Genomic DNA, 26,730 nt, shown 5'->3' on the forward strand with positions numbered 1-26,730 from the left:
CTCAAAATTTCTCGGCCGTATTTATTCATCATCAGTTATGATGGGGCTCTTCTCGATCCTTAACTACGACCGTAAATCTTCAATTAAATCATATTAATTGCACATGTGACAAGTTGATTCATAAAACTCATTATTGAGTTAAGTCTTGCAGAATTGTTTGTTGATCCATTTAAAAGAAAAAATAAAAATTATTTGTTTAATATTTCGCTTCTCATTTAAAGGATCTCTTAAATTTTAATGCAAAAAGACGATTGTATCCTGATGATCTTTCAGATACATATAATAATGCTTATTATCCAAATATAGCATAATGACATTTGACCTTGCTGTTCCCCTGCCGGCTGTTGTCGCGACATGTTTCTCAACGTCACGCCAACGTTATCGTATTTACGTTATTCTGCCTGCTGGGGGGAGATAGATGTGGTATACGTTATATCATCCGATATAATACGTGCTCCTTGGCGGCACATTCTCTTTGCCTCGCATCTCCAATTGAGAGCGTGAGGGAATATTGAAGGGAATTCTGTCGGCGAGATACTTGCGGACCGGTTTCGTTCGGAGAGACAAACACCTGTATGCAAGTTCTATTTGTCTTGTTCGGATCTAACGTTTGAAAATGCCAGCGAATAAATTAGGTGAGTTTGTGAAATTTAATCTCATAAAATTGTAAGACGAAACAAGGACGATTTGATTAACCTTCAACAGATGAGCACGCTGCTCGCGTGATGAACCATATTTGCCGGTTCTTCATTGCGTCTATTTTCCTTTGTTTCGAAACGAATTTCTGCTCAGTTTTTATTATTGCATTTATTTTCACCGGTAGCTTTAATTTGAATTTAAATTTGAGATTATATTAGATTAAAATATTTTTTATATATTAAATAAAACAAAAATATAATTATATACAGATTAAACTTAAAAATCTGAATTACATGATTATAAAAAAATGTTGCAAATGAACAAACATATGCAAAGAAATAGCAGAAAAAAGATATAAATGTTTAAGTGACACTAATAAATGGCTATTTTCTCAATATTTATGTTTAAAATTGTTTTTCTGTTATTTTTTAATTTGTAAGTAATTATATTTTACAAGCAATAACGAAACTACTAATCAAATTTATGATTTTTTAGCTCTTTTAAGCGTGTCTGACAAGACTGATCTGTTGCCACTGGCAAAAAAATTACATGAATTTGGATTGACTCTAATTGCTTCTGGAGGTACTGCGCAGGCATTGAGAGATGCTAAGTTACCGGTGCGAGATGTTTCTGAAGTTACAGGGGCACCTGAGATGCTTGGTGGACGTGTGAAAACTCTTCATCCTGCTATTCATGCTGGTAAGAATACGCATTTGTTAGAACTAAGTAACTTATTATTCATATTTATCAAAATATCAATTAAATGGAATAACAATATGTACAATTAAGATACTAATATATATATTGTTTATATTCTTTTTTTGCTAGGAATTCTTGCCAGGTTGACAAATTCTGATGCTCAGGATCTTCAGAAGCAAAGTTATGACCTTATCCAAGTAGTGGTTTGCAATCTGTATCCCTTCGTAAATACCATTTCGAAACCGAATGTTACAGTCGAGGATGCGATAGAGAACATCGATATCGGCGGTGTCACTTTATTGCGTGCCGCTGCTAAGAACCACAACAGAGTTACAGTTATCTGTGACCCTGCTGATTATGAAAAGGTCATGAAAGAGATGGATAGTGCCACTGACAAGAACACTTCCCTGCAGACAAGGTGAGCCTGCATAATGCGCAATCTTGCAGGATCGCCGTTTTTCAATGCTTCTATATATGTATGTTACTTTTAGGCAAACTTTAGCCCTGAAGGCATTCACTCACACTGCCGAATACGACAACGCTATCTCGGATTACTTCCGCAAGCAGTTTAGTGCCGACGTTTCTCAGCTCACTCTGCGCTATGGCATGAATCCGCATCAGAGGCCTGCACAGATATTCACCACTCTAGAGAAGTTGCCATTAATTGTGTTGAATGGATCACCCGGGTTCATCAATCTGTGCGATGCATTAAACGGTTATCAACTGGTGAAGGAATTGAAGTCTGCTCTAAACTTACCAGCAGCGACTTCCTTCAAGCACGTCAGCCCGGCCGGGGCCGCGGTTGGCGTTCCCTTGGACAGCATACAAGCGAAGCTGTGCCAAGTGGAAGATCTTTATGATCAGCTTACGCCCTTGGCGACCGCTTACGCTCGTGCGAGAGGTGCCGATCGAATGTCCAGTTTCGGTGACTTTGTTGCATTGTCTGACCCATGCGATGTTGTAACGGCGAAGATCATATCAAGGTACATGATGCTGATGCTTGATATTGTATGATTACAATATTACTATATTGATAATATCTTTTCCAAATGAGACTATGATAATATAATAGCATAATATGTAATTAATATATGTAATAATGACGATAACATTTTAGGGAAGTCTCAGACGGCATTATTGCGCCCGGTTACTCCGAAGAGGCTCTTCAGATACTGAAGAAGAAGAAAGGTGGCTCATATTGTGTACTTCAAATCGATTCTTCTTACGTACCATCTTCTATGGAACGCAAGACTCTGTACGGCCTAGTTATGGAGCAGAAACGTAATGATGCGATGATCGACAAGTCGATGTTCAACAACATTGTTACGGCACCAAAAACTTTGACGGAGAACGCTATCCGCGATCTGATTGTAGCCACTATTACTGTAAAATACACGCAGAGCAATTCTGTCTGTTATGCAAAAGATGGGCAAGTGATCGGCACAGGAGCGGGACAACAATCTCGAATTCATTGCACTAGGCTGGCTGGAGACAAAGCAGATAATTGGTTCGTTACCTTTTTATTACGATACAAAATAGATTATCAAAGACTTGGAATTAATTACGAAAATTATTTATATTTTATATTATATATATATTGATATTATTTCAGGTGGCTTCGCCAGCATCCAAAGGTGACAGGAATGAAGTTTAAGAAGGGTGTGAAAAGAGCAGAAATCTCTAATGCCATTGATAATTACGTTAATGGGTCCATTGGAAAAGATATGGACGAAGCTAGTTGGACTGCCATGTACGAAGTGATTCCTGAAAAACTATCGGAGAGCGATAGAATCGAATGGATCAAAAAGTTGGATAATGTTTCTTTGAGCAGTGATGCTTTCTTCCCGTTTAGAGACAACGTTGATAGAGCTAGACTTGTATGTGCAATTGTCATTATCTTAATTTTACACAAGTACAGTTTCAATTTTAAAAATTATGAGATAAATGTTACATAATCAACTTAATTTTTTTCATAAACATAAGAAATTTGTAATTTAGATTTGATAATGAAGAGTTACGTTTAGAAAATTTTTTTTTATTACAGAGTGGTGTCAAGTTTATTGTGAGTCCTGCAGGATCAACAAATGATGCAGCAGTAATTGAAGCTTGCAATGAACATGGAATTGTACTGGCTCACACTAATTTCCGATTATTCCATCATTAAATTTGAGAGTTTTATACGTACATTGTTGCTACTTTTATATGATGTATCCAGTTAAAAAATTTTTCCAATTACTATTACAGTTTGATATAAAAAGAATGACAAAATATTTTTGTACCTTTTTTACTTCTAATGTCTAATTAAACTTTATGCACAGCTATGTAAAATATTAAATATAAATGTTTTGCATATTTTTTCCTTTTATAAAATTTTATTTTAGCTCTAAGTTAAATTAAATGAATTTTAAAAAGCATTATTTATATTAAATTGTAGTAAATTTTAAGATTAAATATTCTAAATAACAAAACAATTGTAATATATATAAATCATGAAATAAAATAAATAATGCTTTTTTTATATAACAATGTAATTAAAATTAAAAAATAACTAAATTAAACATAAACTTTTTAATTTGTTTATTTTTAACTTAGTTATCTATCTTACTTAAATATATTAAATGTTCTCACTAACGCCTTGCCCACCTTGCCTTAGCAAAAAACAAAAAAGAAACAAATTTGAAAAAACAATTGTCAAAAAGTAATTTTTTTATTATGCGTTCGAAAAACTCCTAACCTGTAAAAACATTTATATACTTTATGTAGCAAAAGAGATTAATATCTATATATATATATATTTCAGAGTATTTCTGTGCGCGATAGTCTCGTAAGCAAAGCCACAAGTCACATAAAAAACACTTAAGATCTGTAAGTATATGCAAATAATACGCAATTAATTCAACGTTCCAATTTCGCGCTTGCATTCTGGGTTTTTGTTTATTGGCTCACTTATACGTGACGTAACGTCAATGGTTCACCGTTTTACACCTGAGAGTTCATTGATAGATAGGAGTCCAGCTTCCTTTCTTTGTTGATCATCGTATCGATGGCTTTATAGTGGTTCACTACCCCGCCAGTTTTATTTACGGAAATATTAATTGCAATAATAGCGTGGCTTACAAAATTGAGAACAAAATAAGTCCAGTGACCATGGACGAAGTCGATAACGCCCAAATAATTGTTAGTAAAGTATACATGTGCAACATTATTTACAAGTAAATTTGTCTAGATACATAAATATTGAAAACTTAATACCTATTTACCATAATTTTTATTATAAAATTGCTTGATGTTATACCATAAATTATTATGTAAATTAACTAAATATGGATTTATTTAATTAATCTATAATCTCAATAATTTAGGAATTATTTGCAAGTTTAAACATTTGATTTAATCGTCCAAATTAATCTTTGAAATTAATCTCTAAATGCATTTTTTAATATTGAAATTCTTTTAACGATAATAGATATTATATTACAAGAAATCGAAAAACTTAATTTTATAATTCTTTTTACTAGACAATGGTCTTTTCTACTTTGCAGGTTATTGCGGATGATGTTTGTAGGAGAGCTGGTATTGCAACAACTTGGATCAGTAGCAACAGATTTGGGATACATGCATACAAACACGTGGACAAATATTCGCAAGGTTGTCAAACATATATATATATAGCAAAAATAAAATATTATAAATATATATTTTTTAATATATAGATAAACTAAAAATAATTAGTATATGTTGCTGTTTTTTATCATATTATTTATTTATTTATTTCAGATACCAGAAGCCAATTTGCACCTTGTGATGCCAAAGTACATTTCCTTCGGCCAGAAATTATATTATTCTCGCCACTTTTACGTAAACTGGTTAATGAGAGCAATGGTATCTTCTTGTCAGTTCAGAAGCTTAAGTCTACCTCCTCTGGTGACATTAGGCCAGAGCTTCTTAAACACAGCAAACAATATAGATCTATATTGAGAGCCTGTGTTGAAAATTTACAAGAGATTCTACCAAAGGAGCCATTGTCAGAAGAGAAGGTTATGCTAGAGAATTTCCTCACTATATTTTATCAAGTGGAGTGCGTCTGGCATTTAACAGAGATTCTTTATGTGGATGTTGTACCTGGTAAATGAAGTTAAAAATAGAATATATTTAGTAAAATAATAGAAAATGTAGAAATAGATATAATTTCTTGTTTAAGAAAGATTCTTTTTTGTTTAAAATATAGTAACCATTTATGTTATATTAAATTTAAATATATTAAGATTATTTTTTTATTAAATGGTATCATGTTTATGTAGGTGATGTTGTATTACCACAGTTGTTGGAATGGATCAGCTTTCATTTTCCTTCAAGAGAATTGGCGGCGTCAAAAATTCTTTCACAGAAAAATATTGGCGCTGATTTAAAGAATCTGGATTACTGGGAGGCTGTGATGGGCTGTGCATTCCATGGTAAATTAAATCTAGTTTGCCGACTTTTGGCATTGCACAGCAAAGCAGATCATTCAGTGTTCATTACTGCGGATAATATTATTAAAACAATGCCAGTATACAATGTATATGGCGGATATTCTGTAAACGAATTTATTATGCGGTGGAAGCATTGGCAAATGGATCTTTGCTCAAATCTGGAGACCAATTACTTTGTTATAGATAAAAAACTTGAGATGCTTATGAAAGTAAAATATTAATTTTTTTAAGATATTAAATATTTTATATAAAATGTTATTAAATTTAGTTTAATAATTCATAAAAAAATTTTGCTTTGCAGTTGATAGCAGGAGACGAATCGGTATTATGGGAATATTCCATGTACACAGAAGCATGGTACGAATTATTGGCAGCAAAGTTATTTTATTCAGCTCCCTGTTGCAAACAGTTGGAACTTTCGCGCTACGCGAATAGCATTGCCGAAAAATGGCAAGCTAATAGACATTTGGATCGCGTAATCCTTGCTTTAATGGAGAACGATCTGTATCAAGTTATTAAAGAAATACAATATATGAGCGATAATGGTTGGTTTGCAGCTCACCTAATGGATTTGTTGTACAAATGTGGAAAATTAAACATTCTCAGCAAGGAAAAGACTAAGTAAGTAGAAATAAATAGAAATGCAAAGATTAAGGAACAATTGTAAATTATCAGTAACGAATTTTGAAAATATTTTTGTGTTCTATTTTTAGTGTGACCGCGCAGCTTCACGAATCTCTTATATTAGAATATGGCACTACATTGATGAGCCATCGCTCGTTGTGGCAGTGTGGCGCGAGTTATCTGATACATTGCCCCACGCAGGGTTTGGCCAGATTGGAGATTCTGTTACAGTCGCTATCGACCGGCACAGAAGCGAGGATCAACAAGATCATAGACGTCGCGCGAGACAATAATATGCCGCACGTTGGTAAAATTCGATCTCTCTTTCTCTATTTCTCTCTCGGTTTGGATAATATTTATAACTAAAAAAAAAAATATCTTAGTTACCAGCATATGCAAGATTCAAGGGATGAAGAGCATGAGACAAGGAAGACTAGGCAACGCTCTTACGTGGGCGCTAAAGGCACATGACGGCAACTTTACCACATATATTGCAGACCAGTTTTTGAAGCATTACGCGGAATACGGGGAACTGGAGTGTCGTGACTTGCTGGAGAACTTGAGTTCCTGTATGCTAGCCAGTGACAGACTCACATTTTTGGGTAAAGAATTATATATAATAGACGAGACTAAATAATGATAAATATTTCTTTAATATATAACAATGTAATTATTTGTATGTAATTGCAATAATTAATATAAAATTTAACACAGGAAAATATTGCGAATTTCATCATATGTATGGAATGGGCGAATTTCGTGAAGCGGCGAGTCTGTTGGTATCTCTTCTAGTCTCGAATTTGACGCCGAAGTAGTAAGTTATTCTTTTTAAGAATTATTTTACAATTACATAAATTTTATATTATAAGTTGTTTTCTCTTTCAGTTTTTGGTCCATCTTGCTCACGGACGCTATACCATTATTGGAAGCAGAAGATGTGATCTTTTCCTCGAACGACTGTTACGAGTTGCTACGTTGCGTGGAAGCTCATGGCAACGATCCGAAATTCCAAGACAAGATTTCTATCTTCCGAATAGGCGTCGCGCGAAATCTGGCGCGAGCTTTAAGTCTGGAAGGCTGCCAAGCTGAACATTGACTCGATATTAATATCTTTATTTAATAAATTGTAATTATATTTCCAAATACATTTTATAATTATGTAATATTTTTTTCAATTAATTAAGTCTTATTTTTTAATTAATTATGTCCTGCATTAGGAGAAAAGCAAACCGTAATGACAAAACATTTTTTATAAAAAAAAATATATTTGTTATACTACATTTGAGTTGTACTAAAAATATATATAAAATCAAGTATTTTTGTGAAACAAGTTTTAAATATTTATACTGCCATAAGAATGAAAAATATTTATTTTTAAAAAATATGTATTTAAAAAATGTAAAAATAGATTTTATAAATAATTAAATGTGAAAAAAACGAAACAAGTTAGTAAGTCAAAAACTTACTTAGTTTACATAAATTCAATTTTGTTACTTTTATTTAATATTTTTGCAATAACTTAAATTTCTTTTATTTTTAATTTTTATTTATATTTATAATTAAAACATTTTTTAATATTTAAAAAACTTAATTTTAAATGTAATTTAAAGAGAAAATTAAACAGGTAGTTGTTTAATTCTACTTTGAGTACATTTGCACTTTTTATATTATCTCCTTCTAACTAAGGGCTAGATACATACATATCTCATTTTAAATACATAAAGTGCAAACAAAACGAACACGAACCTATTCGTCTCCACCAACCACCATTGCTGTTTACGTCGTTTGAACAAGTACCACACGTGTGTCATCTGTTCTACGTCTAACGAGGATTCGTTAAATGTTTTCTTTGACGAAATATTATTTACGTTATTCTATTTATGTCACATCTGTTTATAGCCGTTACATGCAAACTTTTTATTGCAAATAATGTTTTCCATCACTTTGGTGAATATTGATAGTTACCAAGCATCTCCTATACCTGAGCTAGACGTAATATTTTCCGAGTTTCGTGGCTCTGAGGTGAAAAAAGTACCGGTAATCAGAGCATTCGGATCAACCGCCACAGGTAAATAGATAAAAATCATATTAAATGTTGGTGTGTTTTCTACGGTATGGATTATGCAGAGCTGTGCACTAACAAAAAATGTTGCTGTATATAAAATTGTATGTATATAAAGTTAAGGACTTTCAGGCAAGAAAACATGTCTACATATCCATGGTGTGTTTCCATACATGTATGTCCCATGCACCGTCCAGGAAAATACAGATAGACACGCTTATCAATTAGCTGCGGCAATTGATTCTGCGCTGAATACATCTTTTGGTTCTGCTTTGTCTACCAATCAACATGTATATAAAATTCAACGGGTATCAGGAATGTAAGGAAAATTTAAACTTTATCCATATATAGTTTATTTATTAGATGCATAATTTAATATTGTTTTTACAGACCCTTCTATGGTTATCACCAAAAGGAACACTTGTTTTTTAAAGTATATTTTTATAATCCAGCCATAATTAAAAGGACTGCAGATTTGCTACAGGTAGACAGTTCTGTTTTTTGCCTTTGAGTGTGATACTGTTGTGTACTATTTTAAGAAGAAAGTATCGAATAACAAAAAATGAATTTATTTCTTACTTTTCAGAATGGTGTTATTCTCAATCAAACACTGCAGCCATATGAGGCACACATTCCATATATTCTACAATTTATGATCGATTATAATCTTTACGGCATGAATTTAATAAATTTAAATAATGTAAAGTACAGACCGCTATCACAAAAATGCACATTGGAAGATAGTCAAAACAGGTTTTCCATGGATCTCTCAGACTCACCAATGTACCTACCATCATCTGTAACAAGGCAAAGTATATGTGACCTGGAAGTGGATGTGCATGCTTCAGAGATTCTAAATAGGCAAGGTGTTAATGAAAAATTAGAACTGAATCCTGGTCTTGCTGCGATATGGGAAGAAGAGAAAGCTAGGAGGGCCGAAGTTGGTTTAGAAAATGCAAAGTCACAATTATTGTATCCTAAAACTCCTAGTAAAATTACTCTACCTCCAACAAAGAATGATATTTATCAAGAGGAAAAATTATTAATTAGACTGAACGCTATATCACAGGTATTTTAGTATTCCATTAGATTATGTTGATATAAAAATATAATATATAAGTACCTCTGTAATTTTGTTTAATTTTTTTATTTTAGATCAGCGAGACAATTACATCAAATGCGACAGCATCTTCATATCCTATTGAAGTAGAAGATAATGAAAATACCTTAAATGCATCTCATGTTCTAAACCACAACGAATCTCTTGCATCTGAAGAAAATCTTGAGAAAACAGTTTCTGATAATTATAAATTATCACAACTGGCATCTTTAGCATTTTTAGAGGCAACTCGAAGTCAAAGTAATGTAACAGATACTAGTATTTGTAAGTATTTAATATTTGCTAGTATATTACTGAATCCATTATAAATATTTATGACATTTTTGTTAAAATAACAAAAAAATCTATTTTGTATACAGTGGATGCAGATGATATACAACTGGTAGAAATGTTAGCTGACTTAGCAGAAGAAAATGACATTGCGAGTAATGTCGATAATGATAGCGTTCTTGGGTCTCAATATTCTATGTTCAGTGAACCAATTAAAAATGATCAAGAGGAGGAGGAAGAAATCGAGGATTTAAATATCACAAGTTTAGATCTAGACAATTTAAATTCTTGGGAATCAGTGCATAATCAAAGATCCGATCAATGTGAAAATACAGTTACAGATAATAATAAAGTTACAGATAATAATCTAAATGTCGAATCTACAGATTCAAATGTTAATGAAGAAAGTTTCGGAGATATCACACTCGTGAATTTTCCACAAGTTGATGGAGTCGATGATTTATATGAGTTAGAATATGAGAAAGAGACAAGTAGTTTAAACAGTAAAAATAATACAGCCTGTTGTATGGAAGTTCAGTGTCTTCCTAAAATAATTAAAAATTATAAAAATTATATTATTAATACGAAAAAAGATTATGCTATATATTTTTTACATAAAAATTTAAAAGACATTAAATGTATTGCAAGTAATGTTAACAGATGTTATTTGGGAAAAGAATTATACAACTTTGTAAATAATTGCTATTTTTATATATTTTTGAAAACCAGCAAAAATTTGTTGGGTACGAATGTATCTTCTTCCATGGACTATCTTCCAAAAGCCATACATTTGTATGATGACACAAGTGCTGTAAAAAAATCTTGTTATTTAAAAGATTGTGAAAAAAGAATTGTACATAATAAGATAGAAAAAGAGTTATATATTACTCGATGTCAGTTACAACTGAATTATCGAGACTTGGATGTTTATGATGTAGACGAGATAGAAAGGTTTGAAGCTTTGGAACCCAACAGTTGTATAGCAGATTATGGAAGAGACAAGTGTAATTGTGAACAAGATTCTGAATCACATGTTCAAGGAGTTTTTTTGAATAGCAATCACTTACATTACGAACCATGTAATTTTTCGATGAAGTTTACATTATCGAACGTCGACGGAGCTACAGCTACCGATTCGAGTGACGCTGAATCCGAAGCCGATGTGACAATCGACAAACAAGAGAAACGTATATGTACTTATAAATCTGGTAAAAAGAATGCACTGCAAAATATAGTTCAAATTACACCGAAGAAAAGAACGTTTGATCTTCAAGACGACGATTGCGAGTCTCCGAGTAAACGAAGAAACGTGATTGCTAAAACGCCAAAGAGAAAATATAATTCTCCAAACAAGGTGCCTCGAAGTCCCCAAACGTCGGGAAATTACTCGCCTCTTAATATTACTATTACATCTCCTAAATCCAGTAGAAGTCCTATTCGACGATGTGAATCTCCAAAGAGAAATCAATGTGTGCCAAAATCTGACATTCCTTCTACTTCCGGTACACCAAAACGCAAGATACATCCATTACGTGTGAGCTTGCTTCGTGAAAAATATTTAAACTCTGATCTAGGTAATTTAAATAATTTTATTATATTTATAAGAATTTTGTGAAAGTGATGTATACTTTGATTTAATAATTTTATTAATATAATATACTGTCCTCTCAATTTATTACTATTATTACATTTATTATTACTGTAATTATTACAATTTATATTTATTACATTATTGTAAGTAAAAATTACTTTTTTTTTTTCAGAAAATAACGATACTGACATTAATGAAATAGATACTGTGTAAGAGATCTATATATTTTAGTTTAAAGAAATTGTGTATAAGTTGTATAAGTAATCTTTGTTATATGTATTTGTAGCCATATCGCAAAAATTAATGAAATGACAATGGTCGACGAATCAATACAAAATCACGAACAGAAATCGAAGAATAGTGAAAATTCATTGATTGAAAAAAGTAAAGAGATCCGTAAAAGATTGTCTTTTTGGGAAGAAGAGGATGCTTTTACAAAGTCAGATCATAACGCGAGCCAGTCTGAGACTTTAATCGCATCTGGAAGGAAAGATCAAGATACAATTGCACTTGTTTCCAGCAATGAAAATAGTAACGATAGCTTTCTAAACAGTCAATGTACGGAAAAAAGTAATAACGACACTTCTCCCGAAAGAAACTACGCATCAGGTGTACAAAATTTGGTGAAAAAATCCATAAAATTTCACGATGATATTATTCCTGAAACTGACCTCGATGAAGATGAAGAAGACGTGTGCAACATAACTTTTACCCAGCATCTCAACCAAAAGATAGAAAGCGATAGTCAGAGTTCGTCGTTGGAACGGAGTTCTCGTCATTCGTCAAGGAACACCATAATTACAATTACTACAAAGTATCAGCCTCCAAGCCCTGGAAGAATTCTGGAAACCATGACAATGTATGGCATTCCGAAGTGTAGATCACTAAAACCTTTTTTCAGCGATAAACTCGATCTCGCAAAACAAAAGGAATCCTCTAACGCGAACGCTCCGTACTTCGATGTGCCTGCGTTTAAATCCAGCCTAGAAGAGGTTACAAGTATTAAACTGTGGCGAAGAATGAAGGTCAATGAATTTTATCCCTCCGGAGCGAATATAAAATCTTGCTACATCAAACGGACACTTGCGGGATACAACTCATTAACAATTAAACCGCTTATAGAACCGCCGTCCTCTAAAGATGTTAAAAATTGGATTAGGGCTAAAAAATACATATCAGAAAAAAACTTAGCTGCTAAATCATGCAAATCGAGTAAGGAAAAGATGTTAAACGTACAAGATGTACAGCATCCGTCGATTAGTGCCATTAATGAAAAGAATAAATCCCAGCCAGGACCATCTAATAATTTAAATAATAATGATTCAAACGTAGAGGAACATGCGCATTCACCAATGTCTCAACAAAGCGCGCTGAGCAGAACATCAGACAAAACCAGAAAAGAGTTTACACAGAATTCTGCTAATTCGCAAAACAGTTCGGAGAACAGTTTAGATTCTTCCTTAAAAAAAGCACTGGAAAATCCATTATTACATAAACAAGATAAGTCGCATTTGGGTGTTTCATATGGTCAAATTGAATGTTTGTCTAAAGGAAGTTGCAGTAACGTCTCGAATGAGAATCTTCAAAAAGTCAGAGCAATAACAATAGTAAGTTCGTTATTTCAATTTGATTGGCAAATTCAGAGCTTATTTGACGTCTTGTTAAATTTTTTTGCAGCATCAGTATTTAACATTGCTGACTCTCGAGGTACATGTCGTTACTCGAGAAGAGCTTCTCCCTGATCCGCAGTATGATTCTATCGCTGCATTATTTTATGCGATTTACAATGACACTCCAACGGATGCTAATGAGCAGACAGAGCACGGTGATTATTAAAATTAATTATTAATATCTAATAATTAATAATTTTAGTGGAAAGCAATTTATATCTTTCAAAATTTCGCTTTGCGAATAAAAAACTTGACATTTCTTAAAGTGTAAAATTATGCGCAAACAATTTCTTTTTTTTTGTTTTAGGTGCTATAATTGTAAATTCTAACTCTATAAGTGCAAGACTCAACAAGATTCACTCTGCTAGCGCGATGTGTCCAATTTTATACGTTGCAACGGAACAGGATGCGTTTGATGGTCTTGTAAAATTGATCGAACTACACAATCCAGACATTTTACTTGGCTGGGAAGTGGAGACGCTTTCATGGGGCTATGTTTTCCAGCGAGCGTTTCATCTTAAGCTTAATAACTTTTTAGTGAAAATCTCGAAAGTTCCACACGTGCAGATATTTTCTAAATCTGATACTCACGCATTTGAAAAGGATGATGCAGGTGAAATAAAAGTACCCGGTCGTATTATCCTTAACGTCTGGAAGATCATGAGACATGAAACAGGTAAGATATTTAATACTTTCAAAGAATCAATTATTTTTTTATATTTAAAGGAAAATGAGAACAACTTGATTTCTTCCAGCATTATTAACATATACTTTTGAAAACGTCATGTATCATGTTTTACATGAAAGAATTCCGTGTCCTTCCTTCAAGGCGCTGTCCACTTGGTGGAAACAAGAGAGCATGATAGTAAAAAGCAGAGTTATACGTCACTATGTTATCAGAGTTATGGGTACTCTCAAACTTCTGACTCACTTGGATATTATAGGTGAAAATTAATAATTCGAATTTTAAATTTTTCTTTATATTTTTAAGATGTTTTTTATTACTTATTTCAAATTTTGTTAATTTTATTTAATTATAAAATTTTATTATAGGTCGCACGTGTGAATACGCCCGACTTTTCGGTATACAATTTTACGAGGTTTTTTCGCGAGGCTCGCAGTTTCGCGTCGAGTCTATGATGCTCAGATTAGCGAAACCAATGAATTACATTCCGATCTCACCATCCATGCATCAGAGAGCCAAGATGCGCGCACCGGAGAGCCTGCCGTTGATCATGGAACCCGAGTCTGAATTTTATACCGATCCCTTGGTCGTCCTTGATTTTCAGAGTCTGTATCCAAGTATGATCATCGCTTATAATTACTGTTTCTCTACCTGTTTGGGAAGAATAGAACACATAGGCCAGTATGTACATATACATTTAATATCAAAATATCGGATTAAACTCATTAATTTATTTTTTTATTCTAATTTTTATTTGCTAGATATGGCCCGTTCGACTTTGGTGCTGCGACGTTAAGGATAAGAAAGAACACCGCGTTAAAGTTGCAAGACAAAATTAACTTTTCGCCTTGCGGCGTAGCCTTTGTAAAAAAAGAGGTCCGTCAGGGAATACTACCGCGTATGTTATCGGAAATTTTGAATACGCGTCTGATGGTGAAAGAGTCTATGAAGCTACATCCAGCAGAAAATCATGCATTGCAACGCGCTCTTCATTCTCGGCAATTGGGTCTCAAACTAATTGCAAATGTTACTTACGGGTATACTTCCGCCAACTTCAGTGGTAGAATGCCGTGCATCGAGGTATTATATATTTTATTTCATTTCTCTCTCTCTCTCACACACACACACACTCACACACTCACTCACTCCCGGCTCACTCCCGGCTCACTCACTCGCTCACTCCTCGCTCACTCCTCGCTCACTCCTCGCTCACTCCCGGCTCACTCCCGGCTCACTCCCGGCTCACTCACTCGCTCACTCCTCGCTCACTCCTCGCTCACTCCCCGCTCACTCCCGGCTCACTCCCGGCTCACTCCCGGCTCACTCCCGGCTCACTCCCGGCTCACTCCCGGCTCACTCCCGGCTCACTCCCGGCTCACTCCCGGCTCACTCCCGGCTCACTCCCGGCTCACTCCCGGCTCACTCCCGGCTCACTCCCGGCTCACTCCTGGCTCACTCCTGACTCACTCCTCGCTCACTCCTCGCTCACTCCTGGCTCACTCCTGGCTCACTCTGGGCTCACTCCCGGCTCACTCCCGGCTCACTCTCGGCTCACTCCCGGCTCACTCCCGGCTCACTCCTGACTCACTCCTTGCTTACTTCTGGCTCACTTTTCGCTCACTCCTCGCTCACTCCTGGCTCACTCCTGGCTCACTCTGGGCTCACTCCCGGCTCACTCCCGGCTCACTCCCGGCTTACTCCCGGCTCACTCCTTGCTCACTCCTGGCTCACTCCTGGCTCACTCACTCGCTCACTCTTCGCTCACTCTTCGCTCACTCTTCGCTCACTCACTCGCTCACTCACTCGCTCACTCTTCGCTCACTCCTCGCTCACTCCTCGCTCACTCCTCGCTCACTCCTCGCTCACTCCTCGCTCACTCCTCATTCACTCCTCGCTCACTCTTCATTTCTCACACCTCACTCCTCACTCTCTCTCAAGATATATAAAAATGAAATAATAAAGATATAAATTAATCTGACAAAAATTTTATAAAATATTTGTTTTGTCATTTATTTTGTGATATTTTTTTGTAGGTAGGCGATAGCGTAGTTAGCAAAGGACGAGAGACATTGGAACGTGCGATTAAGTTAGTGGAAACCACGCCGAAATGGGGCGGCCGAGTAGTTTACGGAGACACAGACTCTTTATTTGTATTGCTACCTGGGAAATCTCGTGAAGAGGCGTTTACTATCGGCGAGGAGATCGCGGATGCTGTTACCGCGATCAATCCTCCACCCGTCAAGCTTAAATTTGAGAAAGTTCTTCATCCATCCATTTTGCAAGTAAGATATTATAAAGATGTGACAAGATTAGTGCAATAGATAGAGTGATTATTATATATACACAGAGCAAAGGTCAACGTGTTCATCAGTGTTAAATTGTGCATAATCAAATTGTTAAATTTAATATTCTAGACGAAGAAGCGATATTGCGGATACATGTATGAAACGCGCGATCAGGAAAAGCCCGAGTTCCTCGCGAAGGGAATCGAGACGGTTCGCAGAGATGGATGTCCCGCAGTTTCTAAAGTAAATACAACGACGTACGCTAAGAGAATGGTCTTTGCAATTTTTAAATTAAATATTCACATATTGTAGATACTCGAGAAAGCTCTTAAAATCTTATTCGAGACGAAGGATGTTTCCCTGGTGAAGCAGTATGTTAGCAGGCAGTTTGATAAGATCTTTCAGAGACGTGTGTCGATTCTGGATCTGACGTTCGCGAAGGAGTTTCGCGGGATGCACGGATACAAGGCCAATGCTTGCGTGCCTGCGTTGGAGCTGACACGCAGATTGATCAGGAAGGATCCGCGCGCTGTGCCGCGCACCAGCGAACGCGTTCGCTACGTCATCATCGCGGGTGCACCGAATCAAGCGCTCATCCATTGCGTGCGTACACCGATGGAAGTCATCGCCAATCCGTCATTAATTCCAAATGCTGTATACTATATAACAAAAGTTATCATACCACCTCTCAATCGCTGCTTTAATTTGTTCGGGATCGATGTCAATGCGTGGTACGTGAAAGTCCTAGGGGTTGCGCATATTTAAACGATACATTCGTGTTACTTCCACGATAATCCTTATTCGCATTTCTACAAATTACCTGCGATGTAACTATTGAAAATATTTCTCCCAGAAACTTTAACACTTTAAAATGATATAATTGTTACACGTGTAATCACTGTTTCAGTGATTTACAATTATGAAGATAATGGGATGCATTTTACAGGTACAAAGAAATCTCTCATCGTTCAAATTTTGATAACATTGCACACTTGAGAGGAGACAATCCAAAATCCACTATTCGTCAATTCTTCAGTTCCACGGCGTGCATTACCTGCGGGGAACAGACCAATAAAGAGATTTGTCCAGATTGCCTTCTGCAACCGAGTCGTACCGTTCTCGTGCTTCTTGAAAAAATCAAGCAGCTGGAGAAAAACTATCAACAAATCGCTGCTGTAAGCATACAGGAAAGATTTACGCGAATTATGTATCGTTAGGCGTGAATTTATGTCTTTGAACTATAAATTGTCATTAGTAATAATTATTTAATAATGAACTATTCTTTTTAGATCTGCCATTCTTGTATTGGACAATTAGGTGATATAGAATGCGCGTCTCTCGACTGTCCGGTTTTGTACCGACTGGCACAAGCTCGCAAAGAAGTTGCGCAAGCTTCTTACATGAATAGTATTATTTATGGAAATAATTCTAGCGGAATCAAGAAATTAAATGCCGTTGCTGAATGGTACTGATTACAATATATAGAAATGGACCCCTCGTCCAAAATGGTAAAAAACTAGATATACTCTAGTTTTAATTAGAAATGTTTGTAAAATGGTACTACTGTTAATATTATTGTAAATACTATTAGCGTATTATTTTTATGTATTATTTTTATAATCAAAAATACAAAATATATTACACTCTATATCAATTTTAATTAAATTAAAAAACAATTTACACAAAAAAGTACGATAAACAGAGACAAAAAATTTATGGAGTTTTAAATATAATACAACTTGCTTTTCGATTATATTTTTTTAATATTTTGACGATTTTTATTTTGATTCGAGTTTTCACTCCGCAAAAATGAATTCTCCCCCCTTCAAGATGGTCGAGAATCAACGTCGATAATGTCAAAGCCTTTATTATCTGCTAGGTTCGCCATTAGCGCCGGAAATTTGTCCAGTATTAGATTCGTAACATAGAACGGATGTAATTAATTTATAAGACGACCTATGACAAACGCACGTTTCTTATGACCGTCTCGTTACAACCAATCGACGACGAGCGATCCGTAGATTCGTTTCCCTCCAACGGAAGAAAGTTAGACACTGGTTGGACACGTCAGAATATATATATATATATATATATACATATAAATATTTGAAAGATTGTTTTGCATTTATATACAATATATACTGAAAATGGTGTTCTGAGAGGAGGATCTGTGCGCGAGAAGAGGAGTGGTTTCCCCTCATAGATGATGAACGCGAATCTTGCGTGACAGGAGTAGAAAGGCGGCAAATTACCGTTTCTTCGGGATGAAGCGTCTCGAACACGCTCCCGGTCAAAGGCATTGACGACATCCAACGACATCGCGTTTGACGCCGTCCAAGGTTCAAGGCGCTTTTGTTGTGGCTCTCCTCTCTTCCTCTTCTGCCCCTCCTCTCTTCCCCTTACTGTACGGGAAATGCAGCAATTCTGAAAGAAGAATCTGAAAATCGTTCACGTTCCGATCGATCCTAACTTGCGACATTCGCAGTACTCGTAATGGCGTAATTGCTTTCTTGAAATTCTCGTGCGGAATTAATCCCCGTCGGGGATTAATTAGATCTGTTAGATAAGCGCGCCAAACACGTTTGCGCGCGATTATATTGCCCTTCACCCCTTGCCCCTTGTGAGAGAGATGTCTTCGGACTGTTTGTCGTTACCTCAGCTTCTCGTCCAGTGTTTATGATATGATTGCTTGTGATTGATCGCGATCTTCTTTTATTTAAGTACGATGTCAGCCAACAGTAGCTCGTCCTCTCGCAAGGCCTGCTGCTTCTGCAATTCGAAGGAGAACGACGAGTTAGAGTATGGAAAGATCTACGAACATGATGGAATTGTTACGCACTATTATTGTCTGGTAGGTCTCCAATGATAGTTTGAGTGTCAGGACATTGATATGTTTGATTTTTACTTCTGTCTCTTCATCATATTATGGAACATGTAATTTAAAACATGTTTGTGAGACAAAGTTAGAAGAACTGGAATGGCTTTGGATTGTTGATTGTTACTTATTGATGCAAATTTCTTTTCAGCTCTTGTCTTCGAACATGGAACAGAAAGGAAACGATGATGAAGGCATACTTGGATTTCTTGCGGAAGACATACAAAAGGAACTTCGCAGGGGAAAGAGATTGGTACATATTAGAAGCAGCATAATATATTCATCTGTAATGTGCTCTTTGTTTTGTTTCTTGCTTTTGTTCTATTATCTTTTTTCCTTCTTTGTGCATTATTTTGTTGGCAATTTTTATCTTTTGTTTTTGATTTGTTTTTCTTTTCTCATTAATTTTGATAGAATAGTATGTAAATAGGTCAAAAGTAAGAACATATTAATTTTATATTTTAACAAATATCTATTAATAATTAATAAATATTATCAATGACTTGGGTATGCTGACGAATAGGTTTTTATAATTCTAGGTATGTTCTTACTGCAAAAAGATTGGTGCTACTTTGGGTTGCTGTAACATAAGGTGTAAAAAGATTTTCCACCTCCCCTGTGGCTTGAAAGCTGGTTCTTTACATCAGTTTTTTGGTGAATTCAGGTGAAGGAAATGGCTCACTGAATTGGCTGATTGATTAGTTTTATTTGCTTTATGACCGTCAAATTATTTATGTTTTAGATCATATTGTGTAAATCATAGACCAAAACAAAAGGTCGATGAACATATTGTAAAGCAGATTGGTTCAGTAGATAATGTATTATGTTATATTTGTTATGACAAAGTTAACGCCGATGACTTTGTGAAAACTCTATGGGCTCCTTGCTGTAAAAAGGACGCATGGTTTCATCGTAATTGTATTCAGGTTAGCCTTATTAATTTTACATGTATTTTTTTACGTATAACATTTATTTTAATATGAATATAGAAAAAATACAAATTCAAAATATTTTTTTATTTCAGCAACTTGCATTGAGTGCAGGATATTTTTTCAAGTGTCCTTTATGTAACAATAAAAAAGATTTTCAAAAAGCTATGTTGGAATACGGCATTTTTGTGCCGAGTCAGTAAGTAACAAATATTCTTTATTTTTTTGTAGTTTTAAGTTCTATGAATGTCAATTGGTGTAAGCTTAAAGATATACAGAAATTATTTTTAGATTAATAATAGTTTATTTCTTTTTTTTCTTTTTAATATGATAAATGGTAAATGTGCAAGAAGTTAAAAAAAAGAACAGGACTATTATGCTACTCAATGCTGCTAGTCAATTGCATATGGCGCATATATAAAATACAATAACATAAATACAAAATACAATAATGATTTTTTAAAAATAATTAGAGATGCTTCATGGGAATTGGTACCAAACGCATTTGAAGAGCTCTTGTATAGACACGATCAGTGTGATGCAACAAAATGTCTTTGTCCAAAGGGAAGGAAATATACGAGCAATAATGCGTAAGTAATAGTAGCTTTTAGCGATATTAAAATATGTACAACGTCGAAAACATTGTAGAATTTTTCTAAAATATTTAGTAAATGGGAATTGGCATTATGTCGGACTTGCGGTTCACAAGGCATCCATATGGCTTGTGGGCAGTTAAAGTGGGCAAATCCAGTATGGGAATGCGAGGAATGTACTTCCATATTACGTAAGTATCTTATAAGAAAATACAATGCAATGCTATAGAGAAAATACATTACAATTATGATATTTGTAATTTTGTGTAATTTTTTTATAAAGGTAATTCAGATAATAACAAATGTGCAAGATTGAATAACAGTTCAACAATAGGCAGGTATGCATTGCATTTGTCTTTTAATCTTACACATTCAAAAAAATTCTTAAAATATTTACCTCCGAGATGATCGAATAATTGATATCTTTGACAGTAATGCCCAATCTCTCTTTCTCTCTCTCTCTGTGTGTGTGTGTGTGTGTGTGTGTCTCTCTCTCTCTCCCCCCCCCCCCCTCTCCACACATTATATATATATTTTTTTATTTATATTTATATTTTTTTTTCTTTTAGTTCCAGTCAGAATAAAGATTCAAATTCTGATTCAGACTCTGAGCAAGATTCAGACTCTGATTCAGATTTGGATAGTGATACAGATATCTCTGTGGGAACTGATTTTCCCATGCCGCCGTATTCATTAGCCAGTAATTCATCTTCATCTCTTCTTAACTCTTCATTGGATTCTATTCTGGACGTTAAATTGCGACCTGGACCACGATCTTTCAAATTACAGCAGCAAATGAACAAATTAGAAAAATGGTTGATATTTATAATTATAATAAGAAGTACTTCGATTTTATGAAATATATACCTCTACATAATTCATGATTTTTTTAGCCGGTTGGATTTAGCAAATACTAATCTTGAAAAAAATATAACCACTGAAGTTAGTTTAAAAGATACTAGAGAATTATTGAATGATGATGAGAAGAAAAAACCATCGATAAGTAAAGAAAATATTTTTCAACAAGGAAGTAAGGAAGATAGCTCTCAGAATAAAAGTAAGGAAGATAGCTCTCGGAATGAAAATAAGGAAAATAGTCCTCGGAAAGAAAAACAAGTGACCCAAAATGGAGAAAAAGCTCGACCAAAGGAAGCAGATGTTATTACAATTGAAAGCGACAACGATGATGTAGAGGTAAATAATTTTTATTTAAAAAATAATTAAAGTATACAAATTTAATAAATATAGTTTATAATATAGTTAATGTAGTATTAATAAGTTAATAATAATGTAGTTTTACAAAAGCTTATTTAAATGGATATCATAAACAACTGCTATCTGTTGGCAAGGGATGTCGTCCGATATAAGGCAGGGCCCAGTATTGGACAAGTCTCCCATAATAGTTAATTGCTTTTAATAGTTTATAGTTAAAGATGTAGACTTCGTGCATTACTGAAAATTTATCAATTTTATTTAATTTGTTTCTTTACAGATTATTTCATTAATTAAACCAAAAATAAATGAAACGAAAACTCCACCTCTACGCATGCAGCAGTCTACACAATCGAGTAGCTCGCGTGTTTCTGATGCACCAACAACATCAGAATGGTCTTTAGAATCGTTGATACGTACAATGTTAAATACTAAAGATAATTCTGCAAAACTTAAAAGCGCAGCAATCAATTTATTGAAATATGATGATATCAGTCTATCAAAATCTACTGTATTAGAGTCAAAGGCTTTTAATACAAATGAAACTATCGCCTTAGATCAAGTCGCTGAAATTACACCACGAGAATCCACATCAGATGTAGCTGCTTCAAACAGTGAATTGGAGGAAACAAATACGGAAATAGATTTAAGTAAAACATCTCTTATGAATATAAAAATTACTAATGTTACTTCTCTGCCGCCTGAAGTATTCGAAAGTGTACCTGACGTATGCAGTGACGTTAAATCACATGAGAATACTACTGATACCTCGTCTCTTTCTCAAAATAAAATGTTGGAACAACTTTTCACACATGCCTTGTCTACAAAACGTAGCATACATGAAGGTAATTTGAAAGAAAAAAAGCAAAAAAATTTACACGCACGCATATGCATATATACATACGATTATACTAAAATCAATAATATTATATTTTTTCAGTGAATGGCGTTACTGACAACCGTAAGAAAATCAAAAGTTTTGACGAAAAATTATCTGAAGCGAGTTCTGCAGTCAGCGTTATTGTTGCAAATAATTCAAAAATTACAAAAAATGATATACCAATGACAAATACAATAAGTAATATGAATAGGCAGCAAAACGTAAGCAAAGCACCTGCAAGCGAGATTATCAATGATAAAAATTTCTTGAAATGCATATCTGCATCTAGAATCAACATTTTACCTCCGCTAAATAATATTCAAAAGAATGACTTACCTACACGATTCATATCACTTAATGAGGTGGATGGTGCGAGTCAAATTGTATCGCATTTGAAAAAAAACGGTGTACCTGTTACCAAAAACGATCAAGTTTATTTGCAATTTTCGGGTGGCAGTTTTTATTTGCAACCAATACCAAACCCCTCGAGCATTAGATTTACTCAAAATGCAGATAAAACAAACGTGTTTACTATACCATCGAGTAATACAATTCATAAGTTAAACAATGCAAATAATGTCGTCAAAACCATGCTTTTAAAGGAACCAATCAACAAGGCTAATGTAACTGCCGCACCTGTTCCAAATACAATCGATAATCGAATATTAATAGTAAATCAACAAGGAACTTCCTCGAAGGGAGATGTACTTCCTAGTACATCCAGTGTTAGAAATGACTCAACAAACAAATCCTACGTAAGTAACTCACTTTTTCTAAAAGAATTTTTATTGAGTATTTATATATAAAACAAAGATTTTATAAAACTTTGGAAAAACTATTTGAGAAAAAGTTCGCACATACCTAGTATAGTTAATACTTAAAATATTTTTATCATTTAAATTTTTGTAAGCCCTGCGTTTTTTCTTTTTTCCTTTTTTTTTTTAAATTGAGTAAAGTAGAGATGCAATTTCTGGTGAGAAACATGGTGCGGGGAGTATGCATTTTTACTATCGATTTCCCCGTACCTACTCTCCAGTGTATAACTTGCGATTCTAACAGTGTGACGGGGATGCAGGCACCAGACCTGCTGAGACCGAATCGACTAGCCGGGAGAAGGACGATCTACCAAGCGATTCCCATAGAAGGTGAATACAGCCCAAATTTCTAAGAGTCCAACTTCAATCTCTATTTGGAGCTGATCTGTAAACGATGATAAGTCTGCACAACCATGGAAAATGAAAATAGAATACAGTATCCCTCTATTTACGAACTACCTCGACTTAAAATTTTTTAGATTTATGACTACGTTTACACTATTATAAAATGGTCTTGACTCTTAACGACAATGTCGGTATCCTTACATTACTATTGCTTTTTACTATATAAAATCTACGCAAAATAGTATAATGATACTGAACAAGAACCCACAAATGAACCAGTACATTATAATGCAGTTATGCAGTCATTAATTCGTAACTAAATTGAATATTTTATAATATTAATAAATATTTTATATTCTTTAGAAGAGTATTATATTTTTAAGAAAAAATAGTATAATTTTTTAATTATTTATTGAGTTACGTATAAAGTTAAGTCTATATTTAAGTTAAATATTAATTTTATAATAGCAAATATATTAAAAATTATATTTTGAAAGAATTTGTTATTTTAAAAAATAGAGGTTTCTATTATTTAGTAATAATTTTGCTTAGATATTTTATATATAAAATTAATATAAAATAATACCAATAAATATATTAGTTTAAATTGATATTCAATTTAATACGAAGTTTTGGAACTCCAAACTGTAGAAAATGTACTTTGGAACTGTAGAAAAATTAAAGGATACTTGTATAAAAAAAAATATTCTACATATAAATATGAATTTTTTAAAACATTAATATTAATTTATTACTGTGTAGTGGGCTCAGTAAACAGGAGGTCAATGGTTCTGTTGCCTGCAATGTCTTCCCCCAAGTCACAAACAATCACAACACCTGTCGTCAACCTAGACTAATACCGCGTTACATGAATTTACACGACCTCAAATTTCGAATCTGCGACTCGAACAATGTTCAGGTATGTTTCATATAAATTCAATTACGATAACAAATTACTATTTTGTCAATTTATGTTAATTAAATTGTGACATGTATTGCGCAGATGACTCTATACGATATGTTCTCCGTAAAGATCTCGTTGAAGAATTCTAAGAACAATAAAAATAGATTAGTAAGCGCGGCTGTACCGCAGGAGTCACAAGGATCCCCCGCCCTGGCATCTCTTGAAGCTTCGTGCAGTTCAGATTACACCGATAATACCTCAACTGAGAGACAATGTACCGAGAAATTTTTTCGCTCTTTAACAAATTGTTCAATTAACGACAAGAGTGCATGCGCTAAATACGTAACGCATGACGACGCTAAAGAGAATTTAGATCCGGTTAGACCCACGAGAATACTCTCGTGTAACAGCACATTAGACAATTTAAATCTGACGAGTAATGTTGATGACACGGTGTCTGTGAATGACTCTTTCCGTGACGAAGATGACAATGAGCATCTCATTTCAAGTGATATTAATTTAAGTATTGTAAATCGAACGATTTGTAATACAAATGTAGATAATGTTACGGATAACATGAGTAACCAAGGTTCGCGAGTCAATTTAGAAAGTGTGCAGCAGCATAAACAAGCGCCTATGTGTAATGCGTTTCTTGCGCCTGCAGAAAAAAAGTCTGAGACTCTGCTATTTTGTAAGGATACTAATAGAATAGTACACGATACTGATGTTGATTTGAACATTGTTAATATGAATAAAAATATTGAAAAAGTATCGCAAGATATTACTGTTCTAACGAGTCGACATATCGATGGCGATAGAAGTGGCAATTATCATACAGACGATTCTTCGACGTTACGGAACGACTATAAACAGTTGGACAGTACGAATATAATGAAATCAAAGATTAATAATCAGAATGTTGTCACGCGTGCCTCAAATATTACAAAATTTAACGAACACAGTATTTTGAATAAGCAGATCGATGCATGCGATTCTAAAAAATTTATTCGATACGTGACGTTTCAGGAAAATGTACGTAATGATGGGACTAAGATCAAAAGTAACGACAAATTTTGCCTAAAAGTGAGCGTAGATTTATGTAAGATTCAAAACCTAATCGATTCTAAACCGGAATTATTTCAAAATCACAAGAACGAACAACAGCGGCAAGACGCCAACGAACAGCAGCGTACGTGTGCAAGTCGATTACTTGGCCTAAATCATTGTGTTCGACAACAAACAAAATACTGTGATATTCAGAATGGAGATAACATTAACAACTGTCTGCTCAAGAATAGGGAAAAATCAAATACATTCCTACAAAGATCGAATCAAGGAATCGGATATTTTGATAAAGACACCTTGGATAGATAGGGGTAACATGGAGAATACTCTGTATGATAATAAATTTAGTTATTATAAAACAGGAAAAATCGATATTTAAAATCGCTATAAATAATTTTATAAATAATTTGTAAAATATGCAAAATACATGCACTACTTGTTAATGAATAAAATTCTTTTTATACTTTTATTGGTAAAAGTAAATCGAAAATATGAGCCATAGTTTTGATTAAATTTACTAAATTTTCTCCTTTAAATTGTAACATAGTTGCCAGATATTTTATTGGCATAATATTCTTTGATATATACACATATACAGATGTAAAATTATTTTTCATGTTACATAATGTAATAAAATGATTTTATTTATACATTATTTTCTTCGTGGTAAAATTAAATTAATTCCTGTAATTCCTCTAACTTGATTAAAATTTTAATCCTTATAATTATATCGAATTGAAACAAATGAGAAACGTATTATTGTTTTTCTTGCAATGTATCGAAAAACTTTTTGTGTATCACTATTACATGTTCAATAATTTACCAAGATATTTTCGATTCGTGAAAGTATAACAATTCTTAATTCTCTGTCATGAGATCCATATTCTTGAAGACATCGGGTAATAACACATGAGGACATATAGATTAAATTATATGTGTAATTACTAATGCAGAATAAGTTTTTTAGTGATTTTGATATAATTATTAAATTTATA

The 26,730-nt window shown here is 34.1% G+C and overlaps 4 protein-coding genes across 5 annotated transcripts; all 4 read left to right on the top strand.

Annotated features, from left to right (window-relative positions):
* Positions 1–377: 377 nt before the first annotated feature.
* Positions 378–3,608, top strand: LOC105839417 (bifunctional purine biosynthesis protein ATIC). Its single transcript, XM_012685713.3, has 7 exons — positions 378–635; positions 1,135–1,338; positions 1,468–1,756; positions 1,830–2,321; positions 2,456–2,845; positions 2,951–3,215; positions 3,383–3,608. The coding sequence occupies exons 1-7, from the start codon at positions 617–619 to the stop codon at positions 3,500–3,502; spliced, it is 1,779 nt and encodes a 592-aa protein (XP_012541167.1). The 5' UTR covers positions 378–616; the 3' UTR covers positions 3,503–3,608.
* An 877-nt stretch (positions 3,609–4,485) lies between these two features.
* On the top strand, positions 4,486–7,714 carry LOC105839416 (nuclear pore complex protein Nup85). Its single transcript, XM_012685712.3, has 9 exons — positions 4,486–4,515; positions 4,881–4,986; positions 5,116–5,463; positions 5,640–6,019; positions 6,112–6,431; positions 6,524–6,741; positions 6,818–7,036; positions 7,149–7,248; positions 7,320–7,714. The coding sequence occupies exons 1-9, from the start codon at positions 4,486–4,488 to the stop codon at positions 7,528–7,530; spliced, it is 1,932 nt and encodes a 643-aa protein (XP_012541166.1). The 3' UTR covers positions 7,531–7,714.
* Positions 7,715–7,794: 80 nt separating this feature from the next.
* LOC105839410 (DNA polymerase zeta catalytic subunit) lies at positions 7,795–17,765 on the top strand. Of its 2 annotated transcripts, XM_036290360.1 has the most exons (18): positions 7,795–8,502; positions 8,629–8,815; positions 8,887–8,980; positions 9,083–9,565; positions 9,652–9,880; positions 9,976–11,460; positions 11,650–11,686; positions 11,764–13,084; positions 13,155–13,302; positions 13,455–13,823; positions 13,903–14,091; positions 14,201–14,513; positions 14,594–14,912; positions 15,866–16,114; positions 16,247–16,360; positions 16,430–16,848; positions 17,064–17,292; positions 17,407–17,765. In XM_036290360.1, the coding sequence occupies exons 1-18, from the start codon at positions 8,364–8,366 to the stop codon at positions 17,587–17,589; spliced, it is 6,507 nt and encodes a 2,168-aa protein (XP_036146253.1). In that variant the 5' UTR covers positions 7,795–8,363; the 3' UTR covers positions 17,590–17,765. The 2 variants fall into 2 exon arrangements, with proteins under 2 accessions (XP_036146253.1, XP_036146254.1); XM_036290361.1 differs by lacking the exon at positions 17,407–17,765 and having other exon boundaries at positions 16,430–16,720; positions 17,064–17,242.
* A 313-nt stretch (positions 17,766–18,078) lies between these two features.
* LOC105839252 (dentin sialophosphoprotein) lies at positions 18,079–26,390 on the top strand. The gene is made up of 16 exons (XM_012685429.3): positions 18,079–18,456; positions 18,839–18,968; positions 19,144–19,245; positions 19,532–19,656; positions 19,735–19,918; positions 20,017–20,120; positions 20,395–20,511; positions 20,590–20,705; positions 20,798–20,852; positions 21,084–21,329; positions 21,408–21,708; positions 22,007–22,571; positions 22,667–23,361; positions 23,666–23,751; positions 24,529–24,685; positions 24,770–26,390. The coding sequence occupies exons 2-16, from the start codon at positions 18,843–18,845 to the stop codon at positions 26,042–26,044; spliced, it is 4,254 nt and encodes a 1,417-aa protein (XP_012540883.1). The 5' UTR covers positions 18,079–18,456; positions 18,839–18,842; the 3' UTR covers positions 26,045–26,390.
* The last annotated feature ends 340 nt before the right edge of the window (positions 26,391–26,730 follow it).

The sequence above is a fragment of the Monomorium pharaonis genome, chromosome 7, assembly GCF_013373865.1.
Source record: "Monomorium pharaonis isolate MP-MQ-018 chromosome 7, ASM1337386v2, whole genome shotgun sequence".
Taxonomy (NCBI): Eukaryota; Metazoa; Arthropoda; class Insecta; order Hymenoptera; family Formicidae; genus Monomorium; species Monomorium pharaonis.